The sequence below is a fragment of the Pleurodeles waltl genome, chromosome 9 (assembly GCF_031143425.1).
Source record: "Pleurodeles waltl isolate 20211129_DDA chromosome 9, aPleWal1.hap1.20221129, whole genome shotgun sequence".
Classification (NCBI taxonomy): domain Eukaryota; kingdom Metazoa; phylum Chordata; class Amphibia; order Caudata; family Salamandridae; genus Pleurodeles; species Pleurodeles waltl.
The window spans coordinates 745,903,344-745,930,424 of record NC_090448.1 but is presented as its reverse complement, the minus strand read 5'-3'; the positions used below and the strand labels follow the sequence as shown (position 1 = coordinate 745,930,424).

Sequence of the window (27,081 nt, the reverse complement as noted above, 5' to 3'; positions counted from 1 at the left end):
TGGTGCGCTGGGTGGCGGCTGTACCTGTAGAGGCAGGGGGCCCGGATGTTGCCGCCACCGCCTGGGAGCTCCCATCCGAGGACGTGTCGGTGTCGCTGGTGTCACCACCGGTCCCCGTTGTGGTGCTCCCCTCGCCCTCCGGATCACTGGTGCCCTCGGTGTCTGTTTCTGGGCCCACCGGGGCCTTGTGACTTGCAGCTCCCTCGTGCTCCGATGCCAATTCTCCTCCGCCTGATGATGCTAATGCACACATGCACAAGAAGATGAAGAAGAAGGGTGGGGGGAGAAAAACGAAGACCAGGTTGAGTGCATGCAATGTCAACACCGTTGGCGGAGAGGACAGACACAGGAGCCTCATGCACTAAGCTGCGCATTCGGGGTACACTACTCAGTACTTCTGACTAGGACAACAGGTCTAGAGACGACAAACGCGCACATGTGTGATGCTGGACCATCGATAGCTGTACTTGTCACCCTACAGAGGTGGGGGCCGGGAGCACAGGGCCATGCCTAAAGGAGAGGACTACACTACAGAAAGCGCCCTGGCCTAATGTTACCCACAACCCTCCTCCCCCACCCAGACGCCTCCACTGCGCAGAGAGATAGCAGAATGTGCTGATACTCACCCCCTTGTGTCTGCTGTGATGTCCTCAAGCGCCCATCCAAATCAGGGTAGGCCACCGCCAGGATCCGGGACATCAGGGGGGTCAGGGTACGACTGGCACCCCTCCTAGGTTGGGAGGCCATCCCCAGCAGTGACTCGGCGGTCTTCCTGGTCCCGCGGCGGATGTCCTCCCACCTCTTGCGGCAGTGGGTGCCCCGTCTGACGTGGACCCCCAGGGCCCGGACTTCCTTGGCGATGGCACGCCAAATGTCCACTTTCTGATGGGCGCTGACCTATCTGACATGTACAGGGTGGGAAGGAAAAATTCATCAATTTTCTGCATGTTAGATGCGATTGGCCCCCCCTCCCCAACCTTGCCATATGGCACATGCTCTTATCTGTCGTGCGTTGCACTCCTCATTCGCCCCCCACCCCACCAACTTACATCCACCCCACTCCACACAGGCATAGCCCATTCAATGTGCACCCAGTGTACTTACCTGTTGGTCTGGAGGACCGTAGTGTAACGCATACTGGGGGAGGACCCCATCCACAAGTTTCTCCAACTCCTCAGACGTGAAGGCAGGGGCCCTTTCCCCAGTCGCAGCAGCCATTGTCACTTCCAGACCGAGGTCACAGCAGCACTTGCAGTATAGGTCCTCTCCTGTGGATGATCAGGTCTCGAGTGATTAACCAGATAGACAATGGCGGTCACGCCCGCGGCGGTGCGTACCGCGACCGCCGGCGCACCTCGTCATTGGCTCCTGAAACCCATAGGCTTCAATGTTAGCCAATGCGGCTTCGTATAGCGGTCTTCGACCGCCTACCGCCACGGTGTGCCACTCCAGCGCATTGACCTCACATCCCATTGTCCCACTTCACAGGTCAGGCAGCCGCCATTTCAAGGGCCCACATGGCATAATTTGTACTGCGTCACACAGGCCTAGGCCTTGCATTGCCACACATACACGCCTTTCAATACATAGATAATCGTGTGCTCGGCATGCTGTGGTGAACGTACCTGTGATTTGCTTGACTCTGTGCTCCAGGTTGTCCTTCCTAGGCACCGTCCGCTGGGACTTGCGAGGAGAAGGATGAATCCTCGCGTGTACCGACCGCTGGTGGACCTGTCGACAATGGAAGAACGCCATATCATACTACGATACCGACTTGACCGAGCCACTATACATGAACTGTGTGCCCAGCTGGAGCCAGTCCTGATGTCCCCCATCCGCCAACCCACAGGAATTCCCCCTCTAGTGCAGGTTCTGTCAGTCCTCCATTTTTTGGCAAGTGGCTCATTCCAGACAACAGTGGCCATGTCATCTGGAATGTCTCAGCCTATGTTTTCTAAAATTTTGTCTAGAGTGTTGTCTGCCCTGACGAAACACATGCGGAGCTACATTGTATTCCCTGAGGAGGTTGATTTGGCCACTGTGAAGGGTGATTTTTATGCCCTTGGACATATCCCCAACATAATTGGTGCCATTGATGGGACACATGTGGCTTTAGTACCCCCAAAAGACGATGAGCAGGTGTACAGAAACAGGAAAAGTTACCATTCTATGAACGTCCAGGTGGTCTGTTTGGCTGACCAGTACATCTCCCATGTGAATGCCAAGTTCCCTGGGTCAGTGCATGACGCGTATGTGATGCGTAATAGCAGCATCCCTTATGTGATGGAACAGCTACAGAGACAACGTGTGTGGCTAATTGGTGACTCTGGTTACCCCAACCTGCCTTGGCTATTGACCCCAGTGAGGAATCCCCGGACCAGGGCAGAGGAACGGTACAATGAGGCCCATGGGCGAACTAGGAGGATCATAGAAAGAACCTTTGGCCTCCTGAAGGCCAGGTTTAGGTGCCTGCATATGACAGGGGGATCCCTGATGTACTCACTAAAGAAGGTGTGCCAGATCATCGTGGCCTGCTGTATGCTTCACAATCTGGCATTGCGACGTCAGGTGCCTTTCCTGCAGGAGGATGGTCCAGATGGTGGTGTTGAAGCAGATGTGGAACCTGCGGAGAGTGAAGAGGAGGAAGACGAAGAGGACGACCCAGACAACAGGGACAGAGTTATCCAACAGTATTTTCAGTAGCACACAGGTAAGAATCACCCACGCCATTTCACATTTACTGAAAGCCCCCTGCATCTTTACTTTGTGTATTTCCCCCCAGTTCTTTTAAACTGATGTTTGATTTTCCCTTCCCTTTTCAGTGCTGTATGACCCACTGCGTGACTTCTGCTTGGTTAGTCCATGGACTAATGCTAATTGACATCGGTATGTTGTCATCACAAAAATAACAGAACATTATTGATCAGTAATGTGTTATACATTTGTAAATAATACAGGCTGACTCCTGAATGATTTCAGTGCAATGAGTGATTTATTTATAGTGCTAGATATTGGTACATGGTATTAAAACGGTGATGGGTGAGGGTGGAGTTATGTCCATGGCAGAGCCCAGTTCTCAGTTTCACAGGTGCATTTTCCATATGCCTGTGGAAGGATGGAGCAGGGGCAGTTCAAGGTTGGACAGGGTGACACTGTGGGTCAGTGGGATGACATCAGGGGGTATCTTATGCTGGCGGGGTCTTGGCATCCTACTCTGTCTTCCTGTGAGATCTCAGGTTCCTCTTGCGGGGTGGTTGTTCTTCAGCAGGAGGTGGGGTTCTGGTGGGCCGTCGTTCTGTGGGGGCCTCCTGACCACTAGCACCGGCGGAGGTGGTAGGCTGTTCCTGGCTAGTGACAGGGGCCCTTTGTGGTGCCACATGGTCCCGCAATGTGGTTTCTATCCAGTTGAGGGCCTGGACTATGGTCCCCATAGCGGTAGCGATGTTCCTGAGTTCATTGCTGAACCCCATGTACCGTTCCTCCTGCTGTGCCTGGATCTCGGTGAACCTGGCCAGTACCGTCGCCATCGTCTCCTGGGAGTGATAGTATGCTCCCATGATGGTGGTGAGGGCCTCTTGGAGAGTCGGTTCCCTGGGCCTGTCCTCCCCCCCCCTGTCGCACAGCAGCCCTCCCAGTTGCCCTGTTTCCCCGGGCCTCTGTCCCCTGGACGATGTGCCCACTACCACTGCCCCCAGGTCCCTGTTGTTGTTGGGGTGTTGGGTCAGCCTGGGTGCCCTGTAGTGGCGGACACACCGCTGATTGACGCGTCCGCGAGACAGAGGCATGGGCCCGCTGGGTGGGAGCTGTGCTGGTGTTCCCAGAGGGGGTTGGGTCTGCTGTGGCCTGTGTCTGTGTGTGGGGAACCGACTGTCCAGAGGTCCCCGATGGTCCGGGCTGGTCATCAGGTTCTAGGTCGACAGAGCTGCTGTCCTCGCTGGGGGCCTGTTCTGGGGGTGGGATGGACAAATCTGGACCCTCCGTGGCGGTGTGTTGGCGTTCGGGCCCTGCAGGGGTAAAGGAGTATGGTTATTGTTTCTGTGTGTGCCATGGCGTGCATTTTGAGTGCCCTTGTCCCCCAGTGCTGGCATTCCCTTGTGGGAGGTGTTGTGAGGGTGGTGGGGGGGGGGGGTGTATGGGTATGTGCAATGGTCATGCTTTGGTGATGGCTGTCTATGGTTTGTGTTGGCATTCAGGGGTTGGTGTTGTTTAGGGTGGGCTGTGCTGGTGAGACATTGGCAGGGAGGTTGTGTGCTGGGGGTTGAGATTGGGGGTGGGGGGGGGTTGGCATGCTGGTGGTTGGGGGGGGTGAAGTAGTTGAGATTCGACTTACCAGAGTCCATTCCTCCGTGTACTCCAGCGAGGCCATCAGGATGCAGGATGTTTACTACCTCTTGCTCCCATGCTGTGAATTGGGGTGGAGTGGGTGGGGGTCCGTCGCCAGTCTTCTGCATAGCGATGTTGTGTCGCGACAGCATCGAGCGCACCTTCCCCCGTAGGTCGTTCCACTGCTTTCTGATATCTTCCCGATTTCTGGGATGCTGTCCCACAGCGTTGACCCTGTCTACGATCCTTTGCCATAGCTCAGCCTTCCTTGCTATAGTGGTGTGCTGCACCTGTGTGCCGAAGAGCTGGGGCTCAACCCTTATAATTTCCTCCACCATGACCCTGAGTTCTTGGTCCGAGAACCTGGGGTGTCTTTGGGGTGCCATGGGGTGGTGTGGATGAGGTGTGGGGTGGTGTTTGTGGTGATGTGTGTGGTGATATGTGGTGATGTGTGCGTAAATGTGGTGTGGGTGATGAAGTTGGGTTCCTGTGTGTGTTGGGTTTTTCGATTGCTGTGCTCGCTCTCTCTATCTCTATCTCTATCGCCTTCTCTCCGATTTCCAACTAGTGGGGGTTTGTGGGTGATGTGGGTGTGTGTTTTATAGTTTATTGGATGTGTGGGAGTGTTGTTTGTATGTGTGTCAGGTGTGTGTATTTTAAATTGTCCAATGTGGCTGTGTTTTGGAGCTGTGTGTGTATTTTGAGCGCGGCGGTGTGTACCGCCAATGGAATACCGCGGTTGAAAGACCGCCGCATGGATTCGTGGGTCAGAATGGCATGGGCGTGTTTGTGTTGGCGTGACGGTGGAGGTTTGGTCATCTCCAGTTTTCCGCGGCCCGCTGATGAGGCGGCCTTCCTTGGATGTCGGATTTTTGCGGTTTCACAGTTGGTGGTCAGAATGACCGTGGCGGTTTACCGCGGCCGCGGCGGTAGAATGGCGGACTTCTGACCGGCGGTAAGGGCCTTTTACCGCCGAGGTCAGAATGACCCCCAAAGTGTCTCCTTCGAAATTGCAATACTGCCAAAAGAAAGTGAAATATTTGGGTCACCAAATAGAAAAAGGGTCGAGAAAAATCATGAAAGAAAGAATAAAAACCGTACTTCAAATGAGTCCACCCAAAACAAGAAAAGAGGTGAGAAAGTTTTTGGGAATGGTGGGCTACTGTCGCCAATGGATTCCCAATTTCTCAACTCTAGCCAAACCTTTACTGAAACTGACCCAGAAAGAGCCGCAGGATGAAATAATGTTGAAAAGAGATGAAATGGATGCCTTTATTGAATTAAAGGAATGCATGTGCAGAGCTCCAGCTTTAGGTATGCCTGATTACACAAAGCCTTTCACATTGTTTTGTCATGAACGTGATGCATGTTCCTTGTCTGTCTTGACTCAAGCCCATGGCGGCATAAATAGACCAGTAGCATATTTTTCAGCTACTTTGGATCCAGTCGCAGCAGCCTTACCAGGATGCTTGCGTGCTGTAGCAGCAGTTGGTATGAGCCTGAATCAAAGTGAAGGAATAGTGATGGGACATCCTTTAACAGTTATGGTCCCTCACTCCATCGAAATACTTTTGACACGTTCCCGAACACAGCACATGACTGGTGCTAGGCTTACAAGGTACGAGACAATAATTTTGGGATCACCTAATGTGCAATTAAAAAGATGCACTACATTAAATCCAGCAACTTTGTTTCCCAGTGAAAATGTTGAAATTGAAAACGCGGAAGACATCGAACATGACTGTCTTCAAGTGACTGAATTTTGTACCAAACCAAGACCTGATATCAAATATACCCGATTGGAAGAAAATGATCCGATTATTTTTGTTGATGGTTCATGTTTAAGAGATGCACTAGGAATATTGAAAGCAGGATATGCTGTATGTACAATAACTGGTGTTCTAGAAGCATCTTGGCTTCAAGGAATTTACTCTGCACAAGTAGCGGAATTAGTAGCCCTTACTAGAGCTTGCCAACTTTCCACATTAATGAAAGTCACCATTTACACTGACAGTCAGTACGGATTTGGAATAGTGCATGACTTTGGACAATTATGGTCACAAAGAGGCTTTATGACCTCCTCTGGATCACCAGTGAAAAATGGTGAAAGAATCAAAGAGTTGTTACATGCTATCCAGTTACCAGGAGAAATAGCAGTGGTAAAATGCAGTGCACACTCGAAATCACAAGACTTTGTTTCTTTGGGAAAAGGATATGCAGATCAAGTCGCAAGGTTTTGCGCATTGAACTGCATATTGCTCAGAGACTAATGGAATTTAATAAATGAGCCAGAACTTGAACCAAATGAAGCCTTTGCTCTAAAAGTTGTAGACACACTAGAAGAATTAAAATTCCTACAAAATAATGTTAGTAAAGATGAAAAACTCTCATGGAATAAATTACAATGCGTAAAAAAACCAGATGATTTGTGGGTTTCAAGTGAAGGGAGATTGGTTATGCCAGACAGTCTTTTGACGCAAATAGCTAGGCTATATCACGGACAAGCACACACTGGAAGAGATGCCATGATTATATTATTTAAAATTGATTGGTTTAATCCCAAATTTCGCCAAGTTGCTGAAGCAGTTTGCCATTGTTGCGTCATTTGCCAACAAATGAACGCAGGGAAGGGAACCATAGTAAATTTGAGCCACATTGGAAGAGCAGGTGGGCCGTTTAGCAGGATGCAACTGGATTTCATTGAGATGCCTATGCATGCAGGCTTGAAATATGTGTTGGTGATTGTGTGTATTTTTAGTCACGGGATTGAAGCATACCCTACATGCAGAAATGACAGTCTCACAGTTGCAAAACTACTCTTGAGAGTACTAATACCACGTTTCGGATTTCCGATCTCTTTAGAATCAGATAGGGGAAGTCACTTAAATAACAAAGTAATCAAATTACTATGTGCAGCATTGAACATTGAACAAAAATTGCATTGTAGCTACCGCCCTGAAGCATCAGGACTAGTGGAGCAAATGAATGGCACACTGAAGTCAAGAATGGCAAAAATATGCGCATCCAAAACTTAAAATGGCCTGATGCGTTGCCTTTGGTGTTAATGTCAATGAGAAACACACCTGATAGAAAAACTGGACTATCACCACATGAAATTCTCATGGGCAGAGCCATGAGGCTTCCAGCAGTTCCTGTGAATGCTCTTGTAAATATTACAGATGATATGATATTGGACTACTGCAAAGGTCTGGCTGATGTGGTCTGCTCTTTTTCTCACCAGGTGGAGTCAACCATCTTGCCACCGATCCAAGGTCCAGGACACGCCCTGAAAGCAGGTGACTGGGTCGTAATAAAGAAGCACGTGATGAAGGTGTGTTTGGAACCCCATTGGAAAGGACCTTTTCAAGTGATTCTGACAACTACCACCGCTGTGAAGTGTGCAGGAGTTCCCAACTGGATTCACGCCAGTCACACGAAAAGGGTGACGTGTCCCACAGAAGAAGAAATTGAAGCACTGAAATTACCAACAACTAACAGGAAAGTACCAGGCACTGAGACAGAACGAAGACAGCTTGAAGGCGAACAAGGAGAAATTGAGACAGAAGATATATTCACTGAAGAAGACACAGTCACTACTTTTGAGGACAACAGAGAAGAAGCCTCAGGAGGTGACAAAGATCTTATCTCAGGTGAAGAAGAAGGAGAGCCTAATAAGAGGAGGTATTTCCCAGAAGCAGACGATACAGGAGAACATGGAGAAAAATTGACCGACCTCCCAGGTGAAGGAAACAAGACGGAGCAAAGTCAAATTATTCTAACTCTTCCGGAACCGGTTGCAGGTCCGTCAGGGGAAAACAACGCGAAACGAAGACAAAGCATATCACCAGTGAAATCAAAGACTAAAGAGACATTAAATGAAAATAAATGGCCAGAATTGAAAGAGAAAAGAAAAGAAGTGTCTTTCATAACAACATTGAATGAAGAAAAAGACACAGCCAAAGAACAAGACATAAGTGAAGGAGAATCGAAAGGAGATGCAAAATTGAAAAGGAAAAGAATAGCGAACAGAAGATATTCTGGTCCAGAATGGGCATACACAGCCACTAATGATTGGTCAGACGAATTTCTATCTCTTAGTCTTGAAAATGAAGAAGCAGAACAACACTTTGGTACTTGAAAAGTGAATTTCATGAACATTACCGGATAAGACATTGATAACCTGATTGACTTTGAAACCGATTTTGAGACAAAGCTGCTAAACCGATAAGGGACTAAGCTGCTAAAGAAAACCGTGTGAACTTTGACCTCGTTGATCCGTTATATATATCTGCAAATTTGATTTGATAAACTATCTTCAACTTTCTGATTCTCTATAGATCATGACGGACAATACTACACAAGGACATAAGATGAAATATTGTAAATACATGTGTATAGGTCTAATAATTGCATGTGTACTAATAATTATGGCAATAATTCTTTGAATGCATGGAGGGAATGAAAGAGATGCGAATGATGCTTCTACTTTTAAAACTACTACTGAATTAACTCCTTTGAAGAAACTCGAACAAGACGAAAAATATTTACATGACTATACTAACGACAAGAAAGAACTCACATCTAATGTTTTCTATCGCTTGCTGAGTGAGTATGTTGAGACAATGGACGCGAAAGATTGTTATATATGTACACAAATCCCTACATCAGTAATAGAAGGGGTGACATATCATAGCATGTCCCTTATGTATGGAATAACATGTAGTTTGTTACTAACCAGATTTTATGGCCAGGAGTATATTCAATACTTCTATTCCAATCATGATGTTGTATTTTCATATGTCCCCATAATTGAGTACTTGAGTAAAGTAGCAAGAGATTATTATATAAAACTAGTTAGAGGTTTCTTTGAACCATTATCACCTTTTTCCACAGTTCACGCTCATAGAGACAACCTTACTTGCTTGCTTTCACCCGTAGAGAAAAGCTTTTTAGATCACACTGAAGATAGAAGGAAAATGATAAAAGAAAAATTAGAAAAAGAGTTACATAAAAGGACATCTGTAGATAACTATGCTTTTGCCGTAATAAAGACACAAGGGAAACTAGCTTTAGATGCATTACATATAGGGAAACTTTGTATATATAGACCTAAATCATATTATGACACAATCTTTGTAGGAACGAGTGAATGTAAACACGTGTTTTTATTCCAGAGTAAATGGACGTTCATGTTAAATGGCCTAGATCCAGCTACTCCAGGGGTATATTATATTTGTGGACTTAATGCCTATTATCGTCTTCCAAAAGGATGGTATGGGAGATGTTATTTGGGAATAGTATTTCCAAAGATTTATCAACTAGATGACTTAAAGAAATTTCCAAAGCTGTCTGAATTACATCGTATTCAGAAAAGGGAAACAGCTTCTGGTGTGGTAGGAGACATATTTGGAGCAACAATTCCTTCAGTAGGAGTTATATTGAACTCAATCAAAATACGAAAGTTGTCTACTATTGTTGGTAACATGCTGACAGATTTCTCACGAGCAATGATCCTGATGGATACTGAACTTGCTGCAGAAAGAGCTATGACTCTTCAAAACCGGCTTGGTTTAGACATTATTTTAGCAAAGAATGGCGGCGTTTGCAAAATGCTTAGTACACGTCACTGTTGCTCATATATACCAGATAACAGTAAACAAATTAGAAATATGCTTACAAATTTAACTAACTATAGTACAGATTTGAAAGAATTGAAAGAACCAGGAGTATGGGAAAAAGTTAGAAAAGGATTTGCTTCCGTGGGAAATTGGCTCAGCAACATTTGGAACGGAATATTACTGAAAATAGTCAAAGGAATATTAATAATACTAATTTGCTTAATAGGTATTTGGGGAATATGGAAAACTATTAAAATATTGAAATCAAGGAACAAGAGAAGAACTGAAAAGAAAGAACAAAAGGAAATGGTAAAATTATACAGGGAAAAATCAAAGGGAGTAAAAAGGAAAAGGGAAATGATTGAAATGCAAAATTATTAAAACAGAATTTTAAATGAAATAAAATTTGTGAAAGATTTAATGTGATAACATAATTAGTCATCAGAGGAGGGATTGATGAAGCAGAAAAAGAAAGACTAACAAACATTTATATATTATGCAACAAAATCGTATAAGACAATGTGATTTTAGTAAAGAAAAATAATGTATGTAGAAAATATGCCCACAAAGTAGTTCGCTATTAGTATAAACAAGCTTAATTAATCATGAAAACCGACAAATGTATGAATATGTCATAATTGAAGCTATATTCTAGGATTTTCTCATTAAAACTGCTATATGCTTAGCCTAAATTTAGCAGAGGCTTTGGCCTAGTTGCCTGGTCTCAATTTTAACTGCATAGTTTTCACTTGTATTAACAAAGACGTGTTTTGAATCTTTAAAAGCTGTACTTTTCCAGTAGAATGACTAATACACTTATCTCAAAGTTGCGTGCTAGGCAACTTTCATCCCCTTTGAAGCTCAAGGTCAGTTTCTGCAGGTGCAGACAATGAAGACACTGATGCGAAATTAATTGGCAACTTTGTTGCTACTTATGTTCCAAAACTCCAAGGACACCTTATGCGTAGATGAGTATTAAGGGAAAAGACACTATTCATTGGTCAAAGAGAAATCACCCCATGGACCCTCCAATGGAAGAACCTGAAGAATTTGGAACTTTTCTTACTTAATCCCACCGGACGAAGAGAAGACAGCCATTTTTCTTTGATGCCATTTTGAAGCCAGATTTGAGAAGCCATTTTGATGACACTCTGATGCTTTTTCTCTATCCCAGAGAGAGAGACTTTAAAGAATTCTCACCCTAGAGACTTTAACTTTACTTTGCCTTGCCCCTACAATAACTTTTGCCCCCCCCCATTTTCCTTGCTGCTGCAAGGAAAACTTGACTTAATCTTTGCCCCTTTGAAGTCTGCCCCATGCTGATCGAACCGGTACCTGAAGGACGAAGACTTACCTTGAATGCTGATTGTATTTGGTAATTATGAAAGGATGAAAGTACTAACCATTGTGTTTTCCTTCTTAGGTACCAACTGCTTATTTTGACAGAGCCTAAGCTAGAAGTTTTCTAAATTTTAGGTTGATTAAATTCATTTTGCATGAAGCCCCACATGCCAATGCTAATTAGAAGTTAGTTGAGGTATTCATTTGATGCACCGTGCTAAATGGAAATCTTGTTATGCTGACCGATGTATGCAATTAGTCAAATTCAGTTACTTTTATTCGTGATTTACATAGCTATATCTGAGTGTATAATTATTCTAGTTTTACGTAGGTTGCGTTTCTTCCGTCGCTATGGACAGCCAGTAATGTTCGTATATGTGTATCATTTGATTTTGAGACTTACTTTCATTGTGCTAGCTTTGTTAATATAGGGAAATAAACTCATTAACTTTTAATAAACAGGTGTGGTTATTCATGACTGAAAGGTCATGGTGTGTCAAATTACTGATTTTGTTTAACTAATTTGTTGATTGATTACTAATTGAGTATTGGTTATTGATTATAAATGAATATTGATCACTGATTTGAGGGATCCGACGATTTCTTTGGATGAGGAGAACTCAACCCGGTCAAAAGGTTCACCGACCTCCGGCGTGTCCAAGTATAAGTAATTTACAAGGACTGGACGCACTATCAACCTCTCTCACACCTCCTGCTCCATCATGCTGCTGGAAGCTGCACCTCAAACAGGGTACCAGCACCTCCCTTGTCACTCACTTACACGCCTTAACACTGTCACAAAGGATCACAACAAATAAATACTCTCCAAAGCCTGCGCTCTGCCGCTATAAAAGTGCTTCAACCCCCCACGTAGGGGTATGAAGCGCTTTACAAATGCTACAGTACAAAGTAAAGCAGGACCCAAAAGTGTTGCTTAAGGACTCGCTGCAGCTGCTGTGGAATAGGAGTGGTAAGGTATTTATAACTAACAAGGCTACCAAGTTTTGATTCCACTTCATGCCTCTAGGGACGTACCTTTAATAATAAATTAATTTTCTGATAAATAGTTGGGTACAGGGGCTTTCAGTCGGGTATGGTGAGATGTCTGCCGTATTTCACATACATTCAGACAAAAACCTCTACACACACTTCCTCTCAGTTTTTAAAGTCGTCCACAATATTGGTAATTATACAAAATATTGTATTTTCGCTGACTTAGTACCCTTACCAATCTGCATTTCTCTCTCTTTCCACTGCCCCATAGGCCCCTCCCATGAACCTTGCTTATCGTATATGTATTTAAAGATTATGGCCCTTATGTAGTGGAATCACAGCCGACAGGCTGCCGGTGTATACCGCCACATTAGGAGTGTGGTGGGTTGGCCGCAGCCAACCCGCTACATTATCACTCATACTGCCATGGCAGTATGAACCGCCGGGCCGGAGATGTGCATCTTTGACCCCATCAGTCCACACATAACCACCAGTGCTATAATGAGCCAGCCTACTGCCATGGTTTTCGCGGAGGTACCAACGCCACGAAAACCGTGGCGGTAGGGCTACAGGTGACAGGGCATTCCTTCACTGTCACAAGTAGAAGGCTCCCCTCCCCAATCACCATACCTCCCACCCCCCACAGCACCCCCCCTAGAATGACAGAACCCTCCAACCCCCCTACAATTATGCACTACGCATACATCCATGCACCACCACTTCCATACATGCATTCACTCAAACTCATTAATACATGCATGCACTCACACATACTCACACGCATTCACTCACACATACTCACATGCATATACACTGACATACAGACATGCACTCACTGTAACATTCATACACGCATTCACTCACATACATACAACCACGCATACACAACACTCACAGATGCATACACACACACATTCATACACAGACGCAGACACCACACACAACACCCCCCACCCTTCCACCCCCTCCCCTGTCAGGTGCCCGACTTACCTTGTCCAGCAAGGAGGTCGTCCAGCAGGGTAATGGGAACGGACGTTGCTACTGCCAGCAGCGCCCTGCCAGCAGGACACGCCAGACCATCTGAATGGTCAAAATACAGCTGGCGGCGTCCTACTGGCGGGGTGGTGCAGGTGGTAGCACCGCCCAGGTGCCTCATCTGCCAGCATGGCTACTGCTGGATTTCTGCCCTAAATGTGGCGGAAATCCAACAGTAACCATATTATGGCGGACGGAAAACCGCCAGCACTGGCAGTCTTTTGGCATCCATGGCTTTGGCAGTCTCGGTTTGAGACCGCCAAAGTCATAATGAGGCCTATATGCCGGTCTGATCGCAGGAAAATCTGAAGCTCACACTGCCCGCCCCCCCTCCCATATCCGACTGACTAAACTGCGCCCCTGCACGCCCCTTCGTTCCACTGCCCTACACTTCCTATCTCACTCTGGAAGGTGATTCCATCTCTGTTTTCCCCTGTATTGTTTTTCTATCCTTCTCTTGCTTCGTTTCACACTTTTTACGCGGCGATATTTGCGCCATGAAAAATCCAAGCCTGTGGAAATTTTTCGCACATGTAATTCTGATTTGGGCGCAAACTAATTTCCTCCAAAATTGGCTTTACGTTGAGCATAAGGCTTAAGGCTGCGCTGAGATATTCGATGTACTACGTGGCCACAGTGAGAGCTGAAGCACCTCTAAGCGCTTGTGTTAATAAAGTGTAGATAAAAAGATTAGCAGTTTAACACCATACCCTACTGTAAATGCCCGTCTGATCTGATCAGCAGCACTATTTTTCCATTTCAGTAAACACTTCTACCATAGTAATGTACCCCTGAGACAAGAAAAGTGACATTAGGAATTAATTAATTAAACGTGGAATTTTAATCCGCCGACTGCAAATTAAGGCCCTTGTGAAACATTGTTTACCCTATAGACACAAAATGGGTAAAGTTGTTTAATACATGAGGTCCCTAAATCTTTACGGACATACATTAAAACGGTGGTGCCACAACATACTGTTAAGGAGCCTTCGGAGCAACCAAGAGCACGACGGGATATTTAGTCCTGACTGACAACTGGGAAAATTTACTCGGGCGTTGCATTGCTTTGAGATGGTAGAAGGCAATAAGAGTCAATCTAAAGTCGAGCTCATTAAACTAGACAGAGATGGTTCTTTGTGTCACTTGGCGCATGACTCGATGCGCAGCAACGTGGGCTTGACAAGGGGCCAGCGACGGAAACAGAAGGCTCAGGCCTAGTGAGAGAAACAGCAGAACACGGGGCCGGTGACTGGGGGAGCGAATCAAGGGGCCAGTGTGAGACAGCAGGGCAAGGGGCCAGAGAGACAGCAGGGCAAGGGGGCCTGTGACTGCGAGACCAAAGTAAGAGGCCAGTGTGAGACAGCAGGACAAGTTGCTAGTGTCAGAGAAAGAAGGACAAGGGAGCAGTGACTTAAAGAGTAAAGCAAGTGTCCAGTGTCAGAGACAGCAGGGAAATGGGACAGCGACTGAGACGGCGGGACAAGGGGACAGCGACCGAGAGAGACCGAGACAGTTTCAGAGACAGCAGGGAAACGTGTCAATGCCAGAGACAGCAAGGCAAGGGGCCAGTGACTGACAGAGAATAGCAAGGCAGTCAATGTCTGAGGGAGAAAAGCAAGGGTCAGTGACTAAGACAGCAGGGGGAAGGGTTAATGTGAGAACCAGTGGCAGTGACAGAAACAAAAGGTCAAAGGGTAGTGACAGGGGCACCTGGTTCAGAGTAAGGGACAGAGACAGCAGAGCAAGGAGCGGTGGCAGTGACAAGAAAGCACGTGGCAAGAGACGGCAAGGGGTGGTGACACACCCAAGAGGGAGAATGGGCCTGAGAGAAAGACAACAAGACAAGGGGCTAATGACAGAGACAACGGGGCTAACAGCTGGAGAGAGCAGGGCACGACGCAGGGCAGTGAGACGACAACGGGATACGGGTCAGAGACAGCAAGACAAAGGAACACACGAAGAGCCAACAGGAAAGCGCTGGTGACTAAGACAGCCGGGCGATGGACATGTGACAGAGGCAGAAAGTAAGTGGGTTGTGAAAGAGACTGCAGGACAAGGGGAAGGAGGGAGAGCTGGCAGTAAGGCACACCTCGGAGAAACAGCCAGGATGGGGACCAAGGCCGATGGGCAAGGAACGGTGCAACGTTAACCAGAAGAGAACCGGTCACTAAATCAGTATCGGACAGGTAAGGAACCAGGGTCAGAGCTGTGTTAAGAAGTGTGGTGCAGGTGCTCAGGCAGAGAGAGCAGCCACGAAAACAGCGGTGACACAGATGGAAACAGAGCACGAGGGGTTAATGGCAGAGCAGGGCAGGCAAGCAACAGGGGCAAAGGCGGCAGCCAGTGTCGGCTGGGAAGGGGCGGGGCAGGCACAGACATGCAGATGTCATGAACAGCAACAGCCACCCAGGCAGTACGTTGCGAGTGAGAGTAAGGGCCAAGATATTAGTCAGTGAGGGGGGGCGGGGGTGGTAGAGTGCAAAGGAGGGATGTTGGTGTTGCTGAGGAGACAGAAGTCACCGGGGATGCTGGTGAACATGCATCCTCCGCAGAAGGGGTCCAGGAGGAGGGAAGTGCAGCCTGCACCGTAGTATGTTGGAGCTGTTGTTGCACACCGTTACAAGATGTGTCCCACTCCTGCTGACGGCCCGGCCCACCCCCCTTCTCGGGGAGGTGCCAATAAAAGCATGCAAATACATCTCACCTTGCTCTCTTCGTCAGAGAAAGCCTCCTGGTGGTTTTCCGTCTGTGTCAACGACCCTGAAGACATTTCAGGTTTTTTTTTTCTCTCAGCTCTTCAGCTCCTCTCACCGTGCCACCCCACCACCACCACCCCGTCGTCAGATTCTGTTATTCCGGTCAATGGACGCCCAGCCTACCCTCCCCCCCACCTCTGCCAGCTGATGCCAGCCTTCTCCCGCCCCCTGCTACCAGGTCACCTGAGCAAAGATCAGCGTCCCGCCCTTCACTCGTCTCTCACTGGCCTGCAGATTCCTCTAGACTCCGCCCAGTGGTTAACACCCGTGCCTGTCTTTTCGCGGTACTGCCTTTTAAGGTGGACTATGCGGGACAGCATTACCTGATGCTGCAGACGTTCGAAAAGATGCAGCTGTCTCGTTCGCAATCTGTTCACTTGCAGATGTGACGTAGGGTACTGCAACAATAAAGCAGTTCGGAGGATTACCCTCTGGTGACAAAATCGTTTATTGATCTGCAATTCATAAAGTCACAACCAAGCATGGCGGACTCATCCTTTCATCCGCTCGAGGTTGATGGTATGACTGCAACTGAATTGGGCAATAAACAAACTCCGTGACTGAGCTCCGTAACCCTCAACGCTAAGACTCAGTGTACCGCGTGCCTGCTGCAGAAATCTGAATGACTTGCAGATGATAGATAGGTTGGAACCTTGTCAGAGCCAACAGAGCCTTTCATCCCTCTGAGGTGGATGAGATTAGTACAAGTTGCCAAAATATATAAAAATGTTGTTTTTGCACCTGCAGCAGGTAACTGCACATAAGATATGTGTTCTACCCAACTGAAGCCCTTCTTTTTTTTTTTTAAATATCTGTTTTATTGTTTTCAGCACAAATATTCAACAATAAACACAAGCATCAAAACATCAGGATAACAATCGTTACATAATATACTAATAACATAATAACAAACCAAATGAAATGGAATAAATTAAAATAAAAGAAATCTGGATCTGAGTGTTAGGATTTCCATCCTACAATAATCCACTACACAAATAACTGCAGATAGATTTACGATCTTTTCCTTTGGGGTGGGGTCAAATGCCCCTTCTCCAATATCCATATATTAATGAACTGTAGTACACTAACATATATCATGCAACCCAAGCATATGTTTTCATGTCATGTGCGAGTTTGATCTTATTATCTGCACTCCCTTTGTTGTGATTGTGCATCCCTATGGTGATATATGGTGACAAATACCTCTTGCGCAACACAGCTCTCAGTCCGTGAGTTTATCCACCTAAACATCAACCTTCCATTATATATGTTCCGGAATAGTTATGTGTTACTGTCTCAATGCTCACTAGAGGCTGTAAGCAGGCCACCCCCTCTTCATGCCCACCACCCCAGTACGCTGTTTAGAGAGAAAAAAGAAAATTACAGAGAGTGGAGGCAAGTAGTGCAGTAGTCATTTCCCCTCTACTGCATGTGTATTCCACACTATCAAATCTACGGCGGGCGCTCGTCATTCTTAACCTCTAGTCTAGTGACAAATGCTTCCCAAGCGTCATACCCGTGCAGGTCTGATCCTTATCTTGTAATGTGCGTAACACTCGAGTCTCCGTCCGTGCCTAACGCAGCGTCACATCCCGCCACGTCTTAATCTCTGGCGCCCTGGGGGCCTTCCAGTTCATGGCAATCAATCTTTCGTACATTATGAGTGCTAAATCTGCAAATCTGTGGATGTATATATGTTGTTTGTTTCTGGTTCTAACACCCAATAAACAAGACAGCAGTCAGGGAGCCACAACGTGGGCACAACAGATTAGACGCAGGGAACATGCTCTTTAAGCGGGACGGCGAGAGGTACGTCTGATGTATGAAAGCTTTGAAGAGGTTTGTGATCACTTTGTTATGACCATCATACGATAGCATGTGGTGTAGTGTGGGGGAGACATCCGGTTCTCGGTCACCCATCGCCCACGCTTTCTTTATTGAGTGGCATATAGAGTAGTATGATAGAAATTGACCTGAACTCACCGACGTAAGGTCCTTCATGGCCTCAAATGTCACCAGAGCGCCGTCTTCAAAGCAATCACCCACAGTTAGTATTCCTGCCTCCGCCCATGCGGCCATGGAGTACGCTCTGTTCAAATTAACGCTCCCCGGCATTTGCCCCAAAAGGGATGAGGGGCGAATATGGGGGCCCGTCCATCCTTTGAGAATATAACGTCTCCAGCAGGCATGAGCAGCTGTCATTAAGGGATTGCCAGTGATGCCCTCAACCAGACCACTCATTAGCCATGTGTACACCGGTACTCCATGTAGCTGTGTATTTACCCACAAAGCCTCCGCCGATTCGGGCCTGTGTATTCAATTTAAGACCCATTGCAATTGTGCAGCGGCAAAATAATGTTAAAGATTAGGGCCTCCAGTCCTCCCTCACTTAATGGGCGTTGGAGGGTGGCCAACGCGACACGTGCCCTGCCAGTCCCCCATATAAGTCCCAGAAGCATTTTATTCAGTTCGCAAAAGAAACTCTTGGGCACTACTATAGGCAATGTTGCAATGTAGTAAAGAAGTCGAGGGAGCACTAGCATATTCGCCACTGCCACCCTGCCCAGCGGCAACAGGGGGAGCGAGCACCAAAAACACAGAGACCCCTTCATGGAACTCAATGTTCGACCCAGATTGTCACCCCTCAGGTCCTCGGATTTTTGATATATGTGGACTCACAGGTATTTGAATGTGTCTAAGCACCACTTCAGACGTCCCACAGGAATATTCTCCCTCACACCCATGGGCAGAACAGTCAGAGGAACCAAGCAATATTTATCCCAGTTGACCCTCAGCCCTGACATCTCACCATAAGTATCTAGCAGGGACATCACCGAAGGCATCGTCTTGCCCCCATTATCCAAATAGATCAGTGTGTCATCCGCATAGAGCGATACAATATGATATGTTCCCATTCTGCATACACCCCATTGCCTCTCCAGCACGCGTAACCTTGTCTCCAGCGGCTCCATCGCTACGGCAAATAACAAGGGCGACAGGGGGCAGCCCTGTCTGGTTCCCCTGCCGATGGGGAAGCTATCCGATAGGACGCCTCTCATTTTCACTCTGGCCATGGTTTCAGCATATAAGATCTGTACCCAGCGTATAAAACCTGGGCCAAACCCCATATCCCGCATAATAACAAACAGAAAGTCCCAGCACAGAGTGTTGAATGCCTTCTCGATGTCTAGTGACATCGCCAAATTATCATGTGCCTCAGACGGAGTATCACCGATAATACTAAGCAGTCCGCGTATATTCAGAAACGTGTTGCGTTTATGGATAAAGCCATTCTGGTCTTCGTGGATTAGGGTGTAACTATGGGGGCAAGTCTGTTTGCTAACACTTTACCCAGCATTTTGCAGTCCAGATTAAGTAAAGAGAGCGGCCTATACGACCTCACGTCTGTGGGGTCCCGGCCTTGCTTAGGAAGGACCACTATCAACGCCTCCCTCTGCGACGGTGGAAGCAATCTATGAGTCCACGCTTCTTCAAACACTGCTAGCAAATGGCTTTTCAAGTGTTGCGCGTAAGTAATATAGTACTCTATTGGTAAGCCGTCCAATCCCGGTGCCTTATTACGGGATAATTGAACCATGGCTACCTCCAATTCCACCTCTGTAAGGGGTGTCTAGAAAACTAACCTATCTGGTGTTGACAACCGAGCCACAGATGCTCCCCCGAGGAAGGTCCTAAGTTGCTGAGGGTCACATGTCGTTTGCCCAACGTACAATCTTGTATAGCATTCTTTAAATACTTTATTAATCGCTTCTTGTGTGGTAGCCAAAGTTCCATCGCTTGAGCATATGGCTCCTATAGGAGTCTGCTGACTGTCCTCCCTAAGAAGCCATGCAAGTAATCTCCCTGATCTATCTCCCTCTGTTTGTAATCGCATAAGATGGTAATTATATTCATGCCGTCGGAGACGTTGGTCCGCCTCCTCATATATCACCCGCTGAGCCCAAAGTGTTGCAAATGGTGTCTTGTCTTGAGCTACTGCCACCTCCAATATTCTCAATTCTCCCTCCAGCCTAACGACCTCAGCGTGAAGCGTCAACGCACTCCCCAAGACACCGATAGGCAGTGACCCCTCACAACAACTTTGTGCGCATCCCATTGCTCTAGATCCCGTAGAGTCCTTGTTCAATTCCCAGTATTGCTTTCTTAATGTATTCAATTCGTCCTTAAAGAGTTGATCTAGTAACGCCTCCCCCTGTAATCGTCAGGCAGGGACCGCGGGACGCTTTCTTCCCTACCTCAATGACACCATCAACAGGGAATGGTCGGAAAGTGTCTTGGCTAAATAGCCAGAGTCTTTAACTAGAGAACATATAGCTGGGGTCCCCCACAGGATGTCTATTCTAGTATGTATCTTGTGTGGTGCAGAGTAAAACAAATATTCCCTATGTGTCGAGTGACCGACACGCCATATATCATATATTCCCATGTCTCTTGCCCATGTCGCCAGTGAGCTAGAGCCGTGCCTACGCACTGCCCCTGGTGTGGGCGATGTCGAACGATCCAGCAATACGTCTGGAATGCCATTGAAATCCCCACCCCAGACGGCAGGCGCTGTAGGGTCCATCAGCAGTGCCGGGGTCATTCTATGGAGAAAGTCAGGCAGCACGCTGTTAGGTGCATAAATCCCTAATATCTTGAATTGTTTGCCCTCAAGCTGCCCTTCTGACACTACATATCTGCCCCCCGTCTATCTTATGTGCATGTTGAACATATGGCACCCCTGGTGCTATCCACACGAGTACACCTCTTGCATAAGCCGAGAATGACATGCCTAAAATCTGTCCCTGCCAATGCTGCCTTAGTGCCTGTAGATCAGCTGCCAGTAAGTGTGGTTCCTGTAAAATAGCAAAGTGTATTCTCTAACGCTTAAGATAGGCATGTATACGGTGTCTCTTAACCTGCGTGGCCATACCTCTCACATTCCATGTAATTATGTTATACTCATGCATGATGCGAAGTACTTAGTGAACCATATCATAATGTATAATATTTTTACGTTTGATATACTACGGGTCTCAGCCCCTTTTAGAATTGTGTATCTACATTTCTGAAAATAGCAACTAATCAGCAGCTGTGAGAATATGCATCTCGATCCAGTTAAACAAACTAAACATAGTCCCGCCCACCCGCCCAGCTCCCCTTTAAACCCCCAAGAACAGTGGCTGGATTGCAATTCTCCAACCACCATCCATATCAACAAAAAACACGGCACACTGCTTGTATCAGAAAGCTGTATCCATATGGATACCAACTGGGGGGCCATGGTACCTATTGATTGAAGCCCTTATAAGGGCCCCCCATCCTATAAGCATAAAAAAGAAATAAAAATAAACATATCGGCGCTCCCAAGGGTCACAGCCACATCATCATACAGAACCATATCAATATGTTACAGGTAATAAAGGATATCAGGCTGTTGTCTGCGTTCAAAAGCAGTACAGTTCCAAAATTAGTAGGTCCCATGTCTTTAAGGTACCAGACCAGAACCAAGGAAGAGCTCTTGCGGATATCACAGCGCATCCGCAGATCAAGGTGTGACCGCCGGGCCTTATAGCACTTCCATAATGGTCGAGTCAGAGCCCCCCGATTCTGAGTCCGTGTGTTCACTCAGGGTGGCTTGCAATGCTCCGAAAGAGTTATGTATGTGTAAAGAGGCTTCCTTCAACACCCTTGCCCTCTCGGCAGCCGCTTGTGTTCCTGTGGGTTGCGCTTTCGGACGCTTCCTGAGACTCTTGCGTGCTGGTGCTGCTAGCCACTCTTTGCCGTCTCCTACTTCTTCTTGTGTCTGGGCTATGCCCTTGGCGTACATCCATGCCCAGGCATCAGCCTGAGTGATGAAGACGTGAGTGCGGTCATCCGCAATCACCCTCAGTTTAGCAGGAAACATCAAGGCATATTTAATGTTGTGTTCACGGAGACGTTGTTTAATTTTCATGCAGGAGTAACGTTGGCGCTGCACTTCTTGAGTAAAGTCCGGGTAGGCAGTTATAGAAGTCCACTCATAGCAGACCGGGGCTTTACTGCAAAAATATTGAAGTATCGCGTCTCAGTCCCTATAATTGAGGAAGTGGGCAATCAGCGGTCTAGGCGGCAGTCCCGGGGCCGGCTGCCTCCCCGGAACTCTGTGTGCTCTTTCCACTGAAAAGAACTTTGATGGGGCACCGTTCAGCACCTCTTTGATCAGCCACTGCTCCAGGAACAGCTCCGCGCCTTGTCCCTCCGTCCTCTCAGGAAATCCCAAGAAGCGTCCTCCGCGCGTCTCTAAAGAGCTTTTACCTCAGAGTCCAAGCGCTGAATTTGCTTCTGGCTTTTTGAGTCCAGGGGGTCCATGGCACCCAGCGCAGTCTCCACCGTTCCAACTCTCTCCGCCAGATTACGATGATCCACTCTGAGCAGATTGAGATCCTGAGATACCACGTCTATTCTGTTCTCTAGTGATGATTTAGTGTCCATGATCGCCTGCAAGATTTTGTGGAATTGACCCAAGTGAGATTGTAGCGTAGTTTCTAGGGATTGTAAACTAGGTGCCGTCTGGGACCCCGCAGAAGGAGTCACGGGGACAGGGCGGTCTTGGGTCCCGGATACCTTAGATTTCCCCGACATGTTCTCCACTCGGATCCGCACCACTATATGTGGAGTTGTGTATTCCGGGCGTTTGTTACATTCCGTGCTGCGTCAGCAATCCACTATCAGCGAGCAGCGCAGAGCCCAGTCAATGGCAGGTTAATTCATTTGGGGCAGCTGCAATCACCTCAGGAAGGACAATGTGATCACCAGGAACTGCCGCCTTCCAAGTCAATAACGAGTAGTCGCAGGAGCAAAGAAAGTATGGAGCCAGACAGACCAGTTGCTATGTTTTGTTGTACTGCTTGGATCGTCCAGTACACAACACTGTTAACCGCTGCTGCCCTTCTGTCACTTCCACGTTCGATTATTTTTGCAGCTATTTGTTGGGGTGGTGGGGCTCAGCTTTCAACCATTATACTGGGTGTCCTGTAGATGTAACTCATATACCGTCCAGCTGCATGGATTTACATCAGCAAGAAAGGGGGAAGGGCTTCCTTGTAGGCGATTAAGCCATGTGTCTATACTCGCTGGTGTCAGCTTGTCCCTCGGAGTACTCTCCCACAGGAAGCGCAGTGCCTCTAGTTCGTGGAGCAGCGCGGAGCATCAGGGGCGTGAGGGGGCTCCCAGTGAAAGCCCGCCCTGCTCGCCAGCACCCCTCGGCCACTCACTGCACTCCCCGAAGCACAGCAGGTCCTGTCCCAATGCCGTCCAGGACGCCACCCAGCCACGCCTCCCGGGCATGCGAACACCGATCTTCAATGTCGGACGAGGCCTCTTGTGCGTCAGAGGCCTGCAGGATCACGTCCAACGCTCCGTGCCGCTTCCACTCACACCGACCGCCTCCAGGACTGTTCTGCTGGCCGGGGTAACGTGCTGATAACTCCCCGGGAGCGCTGAACAGGATGTTTAATCTGGGCCATAGCGGAGCTTTGTTCTAAGCGTCCGCCGCGGACGCCATCTTGGCCACCCCCCAACTGAAGCCCTTCTTCATAGAGCCTTTTATAAACAAGGACCGGAGGTAATTCACTGCAGATTCCGAGATATGTTCTGAGCAGACGCTTAAAATCATCCGCTGCACTTTTGTTCAATATCCTCATGTCAGACTCGCTCGATCAGACTTTAGAATACACCCAAGCATGTTGAAACTTACCACACCAAATTTCGTAAAGCGTTGAACCGAGCTATTCCAGTAAAATGCTGCTTTTTCCCCAGCACCAGAACAACCTGAATGGGTGTTGTTCGTTGCGCATTATGTAGGCATCACCACCATAATCAGCTGGAATATCAACCCGCTGAACTATTTTTAGAAATGGAACCTTGCAGTGACATTTTGATTAAACACAGAAATATAATATATGGCCCTTATGTATTTCTATGCTTTCTTTAGGTTCTCAGTCAAATGCAAAAACAACAAGGTAATGGATGAAATGGTTGAATTAATCTCACCTACTGCTAATCGCTGGGGGCTTCATTCCAATCCATCGTTTTTTGCCCACCATGCTACCTCAGTTCAGACCCAGCCATATACTAATCAGTCTTGACCCTGCTCCACTTGTGAACAGCCCAGCCCGAACTGCAGGCCAGGTCCTCCCTGAGCCTGAACACAATCAACCTAGGACCGGTTTTGCACTAGTTGGACTGAAATATACAGAGCTTATTTCTGTTTTTATGCTGTTATGCTGTTTTCAAACTCACTCCCTTTTAGCTCATCTTTATTCTAAGCTCCCTATTTGCTATTTTTTCCACATTTTCACTTTTATTTCATTATTTTCTTGTTACGGTCGTTTCTGTTTATCATGTATAGCTGCCTCTTTCTCCTACCTTCTCTACCGCCATCCACCTTTCAACATTTGCTGGATTATTGTTATTTTGTTCTTTGTGGTTTATCCTCTCATTTTCTGTCCCCCTAAACTACCTCCTTCCATTTTCTGCAGTTGCATTTAAGTTTTCCCTTTTATATTTTTGCACTATTGTTTGCTCTTTCCCTTTCCTCACATTTTTCTCTCTCAGTTCCTTTCCTGCTCTGCCCCATTTTATGCATTTCTCTCTCATTTATTCTTCCCTTCTTTTTATATTCCTTCTTCCCATTGTTGCAGCGCATGACCTTGGTAAGTAAACTTAGTAGGGGACGCAAATAGTTCGATGAACCTTTTGACTACGCTAAGATGTTCCCCCCATAACTTGCATGTACAAATCAATAATCAATGACAATCAATAACGTTAGTAACCAACAATCATTAAGAGTCAGTAATTATCACACACCATGACCTTGCAGTCATAAATAACCACACCTTTATGTAAAAGTTAGAATATTTATTTCCCTATAATAACAATGCTAACGTCACGTAAATTAGTCTAAAAATCAAATGAAAAACATACAGAAATAATACTTGCTGGCCGAATCTGCAAAAGAAATGCAATCTAATCAAAGCTTGAATTATTACACATCCTAAAGTCATTGTGCAAATTAACAGGAAGAACAGCTCTGCAAACAATATCACATACATTTAGATTCAGCAAGGCAAGACATCAATAATTACTCCTAGTATCCATTTTCATTATTGGAAGTGCTATCTAACCCCAGATTAGGATTTGCATGTTGGGCTTCATGCAAAAGAATTTTTGTCAACACAAATTTGGAAAAAATGTCTAGTTATGGGTCTACAAAGATTTAGCGCGGTTGGTACCTAGTAAGAAAATCAAGCAGACATAGTAAACATTCTCTTAGTCGATAATACCTATCCTCAGAATGGATCAGCATGCGTCAGCAGTGTTCGTCCTCAGGACATCAGTCTGGTCAGTAAGGCATTAGGTTTCAGCACCAAGGTTTAGAAAAATGGCAAAATCTTTTAAGTGTTAAAGTTAAGCATGTCTCTTCTCAAGACGCATAATGGGCAAAAGGCAAAAGGCAACTGTGCAATAGCAGGTGGAAAATCATAATGCCAAGTTCTTCTCTGTGCAGTCCTGTTAAGTTAGATTTCCTAAAACTACTTCCCAATTCCCTATTGGGTAAGGAATCACATGTTCCTACTTTGTCCAATAAAACTAAAACTCAAAATCTGCAGGTTCTACCAGTTCACATGTTTACGATTGGTCCTTTTAGTAATGTCCTCACCCATCCGGCTCGTCAGGTAACAATATTGTTGCAGCTTTTGCGCCAGTCAATATCTCTATTTTTTAACCCTGATAAAGTCAGTCTAACACATGTTATATCTACAATGTTGCATCTAACAGGAACAGCATAATCTAGTAAGCAGTTCTCATGAAAAATACTTTAGATATGAATGCATTAGGTCAGCACAATGGAAAATCACATTTCAGCTCTCTTAAACAGACATTTTATTAAACGTTTAGAAATACAGTTTGTCATGAGGCCGTGCAACTAGGCCAAGATCTCCGCTAAGTTAAGGCTTTCAATTAATAAAGCTAATACATAATCCATAACACTAATTATGATCTATTACTACATTTTTAAACATAAGCTCAACATTTCATATTAATAAGGCATTAGTAAGTACACTTCGTAAACATTGGCAACCACTCACGCGTGCACATTTTCAAATGTGTGCATTATATTTTTAAAGTTATTACATTTTCTACACAAATCCATTACTAAAAATATATGAATATTTATTAGCATATTTAAACTCCTGCTCTAACAATCCCTCCTCTGATAACTAAATACGTCATCACACCAAAACTCTTTTCCCAATTTTTATCAATTATAATTCTAACATTTCAATCCCTTCAGTTTTCAATCAATCAATCAATCAATCAATTTGTAAAGGGCGCTACATACCCGTGAGGGTTTCAAGGCGCTGGGGCTGGTGGGGGGAGAGGAGGGTCCTGCTACTGCTCGAAGAGCCAGGTCTTGAGGAGTTTTCTGAAGGAAAGAAGGTCCTGGGTCTGTCGAAGATCTGACGGGAGGGTGTTCCAGGTCTTGGCGGCGAGGTACGAGAATGATCTGCCGCCGGAGGATTTGCGCCGGGTGCGGTGGATGGAGGCGAGGGCGAGGTTGGCGGAGCTGAGTCTGTTGTTCAGGTCTGTTGGTCCGGTGTTGTGGAGTGCCTTGTGTGCGTGGGTGAGGAGCTTGAAGGTGATCCTCTTGTTGATGTGGAGCCAGTGAAGGTCTCTTAGGTGGGGGGTGATGTGGCAGTGGCGAGGGATGTTGAGGATGAGTCGGGCGGAGGCGTTTTGGATGCGTTGGAGGCGTTGTATGAGTTTGGCTGAGATATCGGTGTAGAGGGTGTTGCCGTAGTCGAGTCTGCTGCTGACGAGGGCCTGGGTTACTGTTTATCTTGTTTCTGTTGGGATCCATTTGTAGACTCTGCGGAGCATGCAGAGGGTGTTGTAGCAGGAGGAGGAGATGGCACTGACCTGCTTTGTCATGGAGAGTGAGGAGTCGAGGGTGAAGCCGAGGTTTTGTG

General features: G+C 46.6%; 1 protein-coding gene across 1 annotated transcript in view; it reads right to left on the bottom strand.

Annotated features, from left to right (window-relative positions):
• SNX32 (sorting nexin 32) overlaps positions 1–16,262 on the bottom strand; it is a 276,021-nt gene extending 259,759 nt beyond the window's left edge. Inside the window, exon 1 of the mRNA XM_069207873.1 lies at positions 16,015–16,262. Coding sequence (XP_069063974.1) covers positions 16,015–16,080 — 66 coding nt within the window. The 5' untranslated portion in view covers positions 16,081–16,262. The remainder of the gene's footprint in view (positions 1–16,014) is intronic.
• Positions 16,263–27,081: the final 10,819 nt, after the last annotated feature.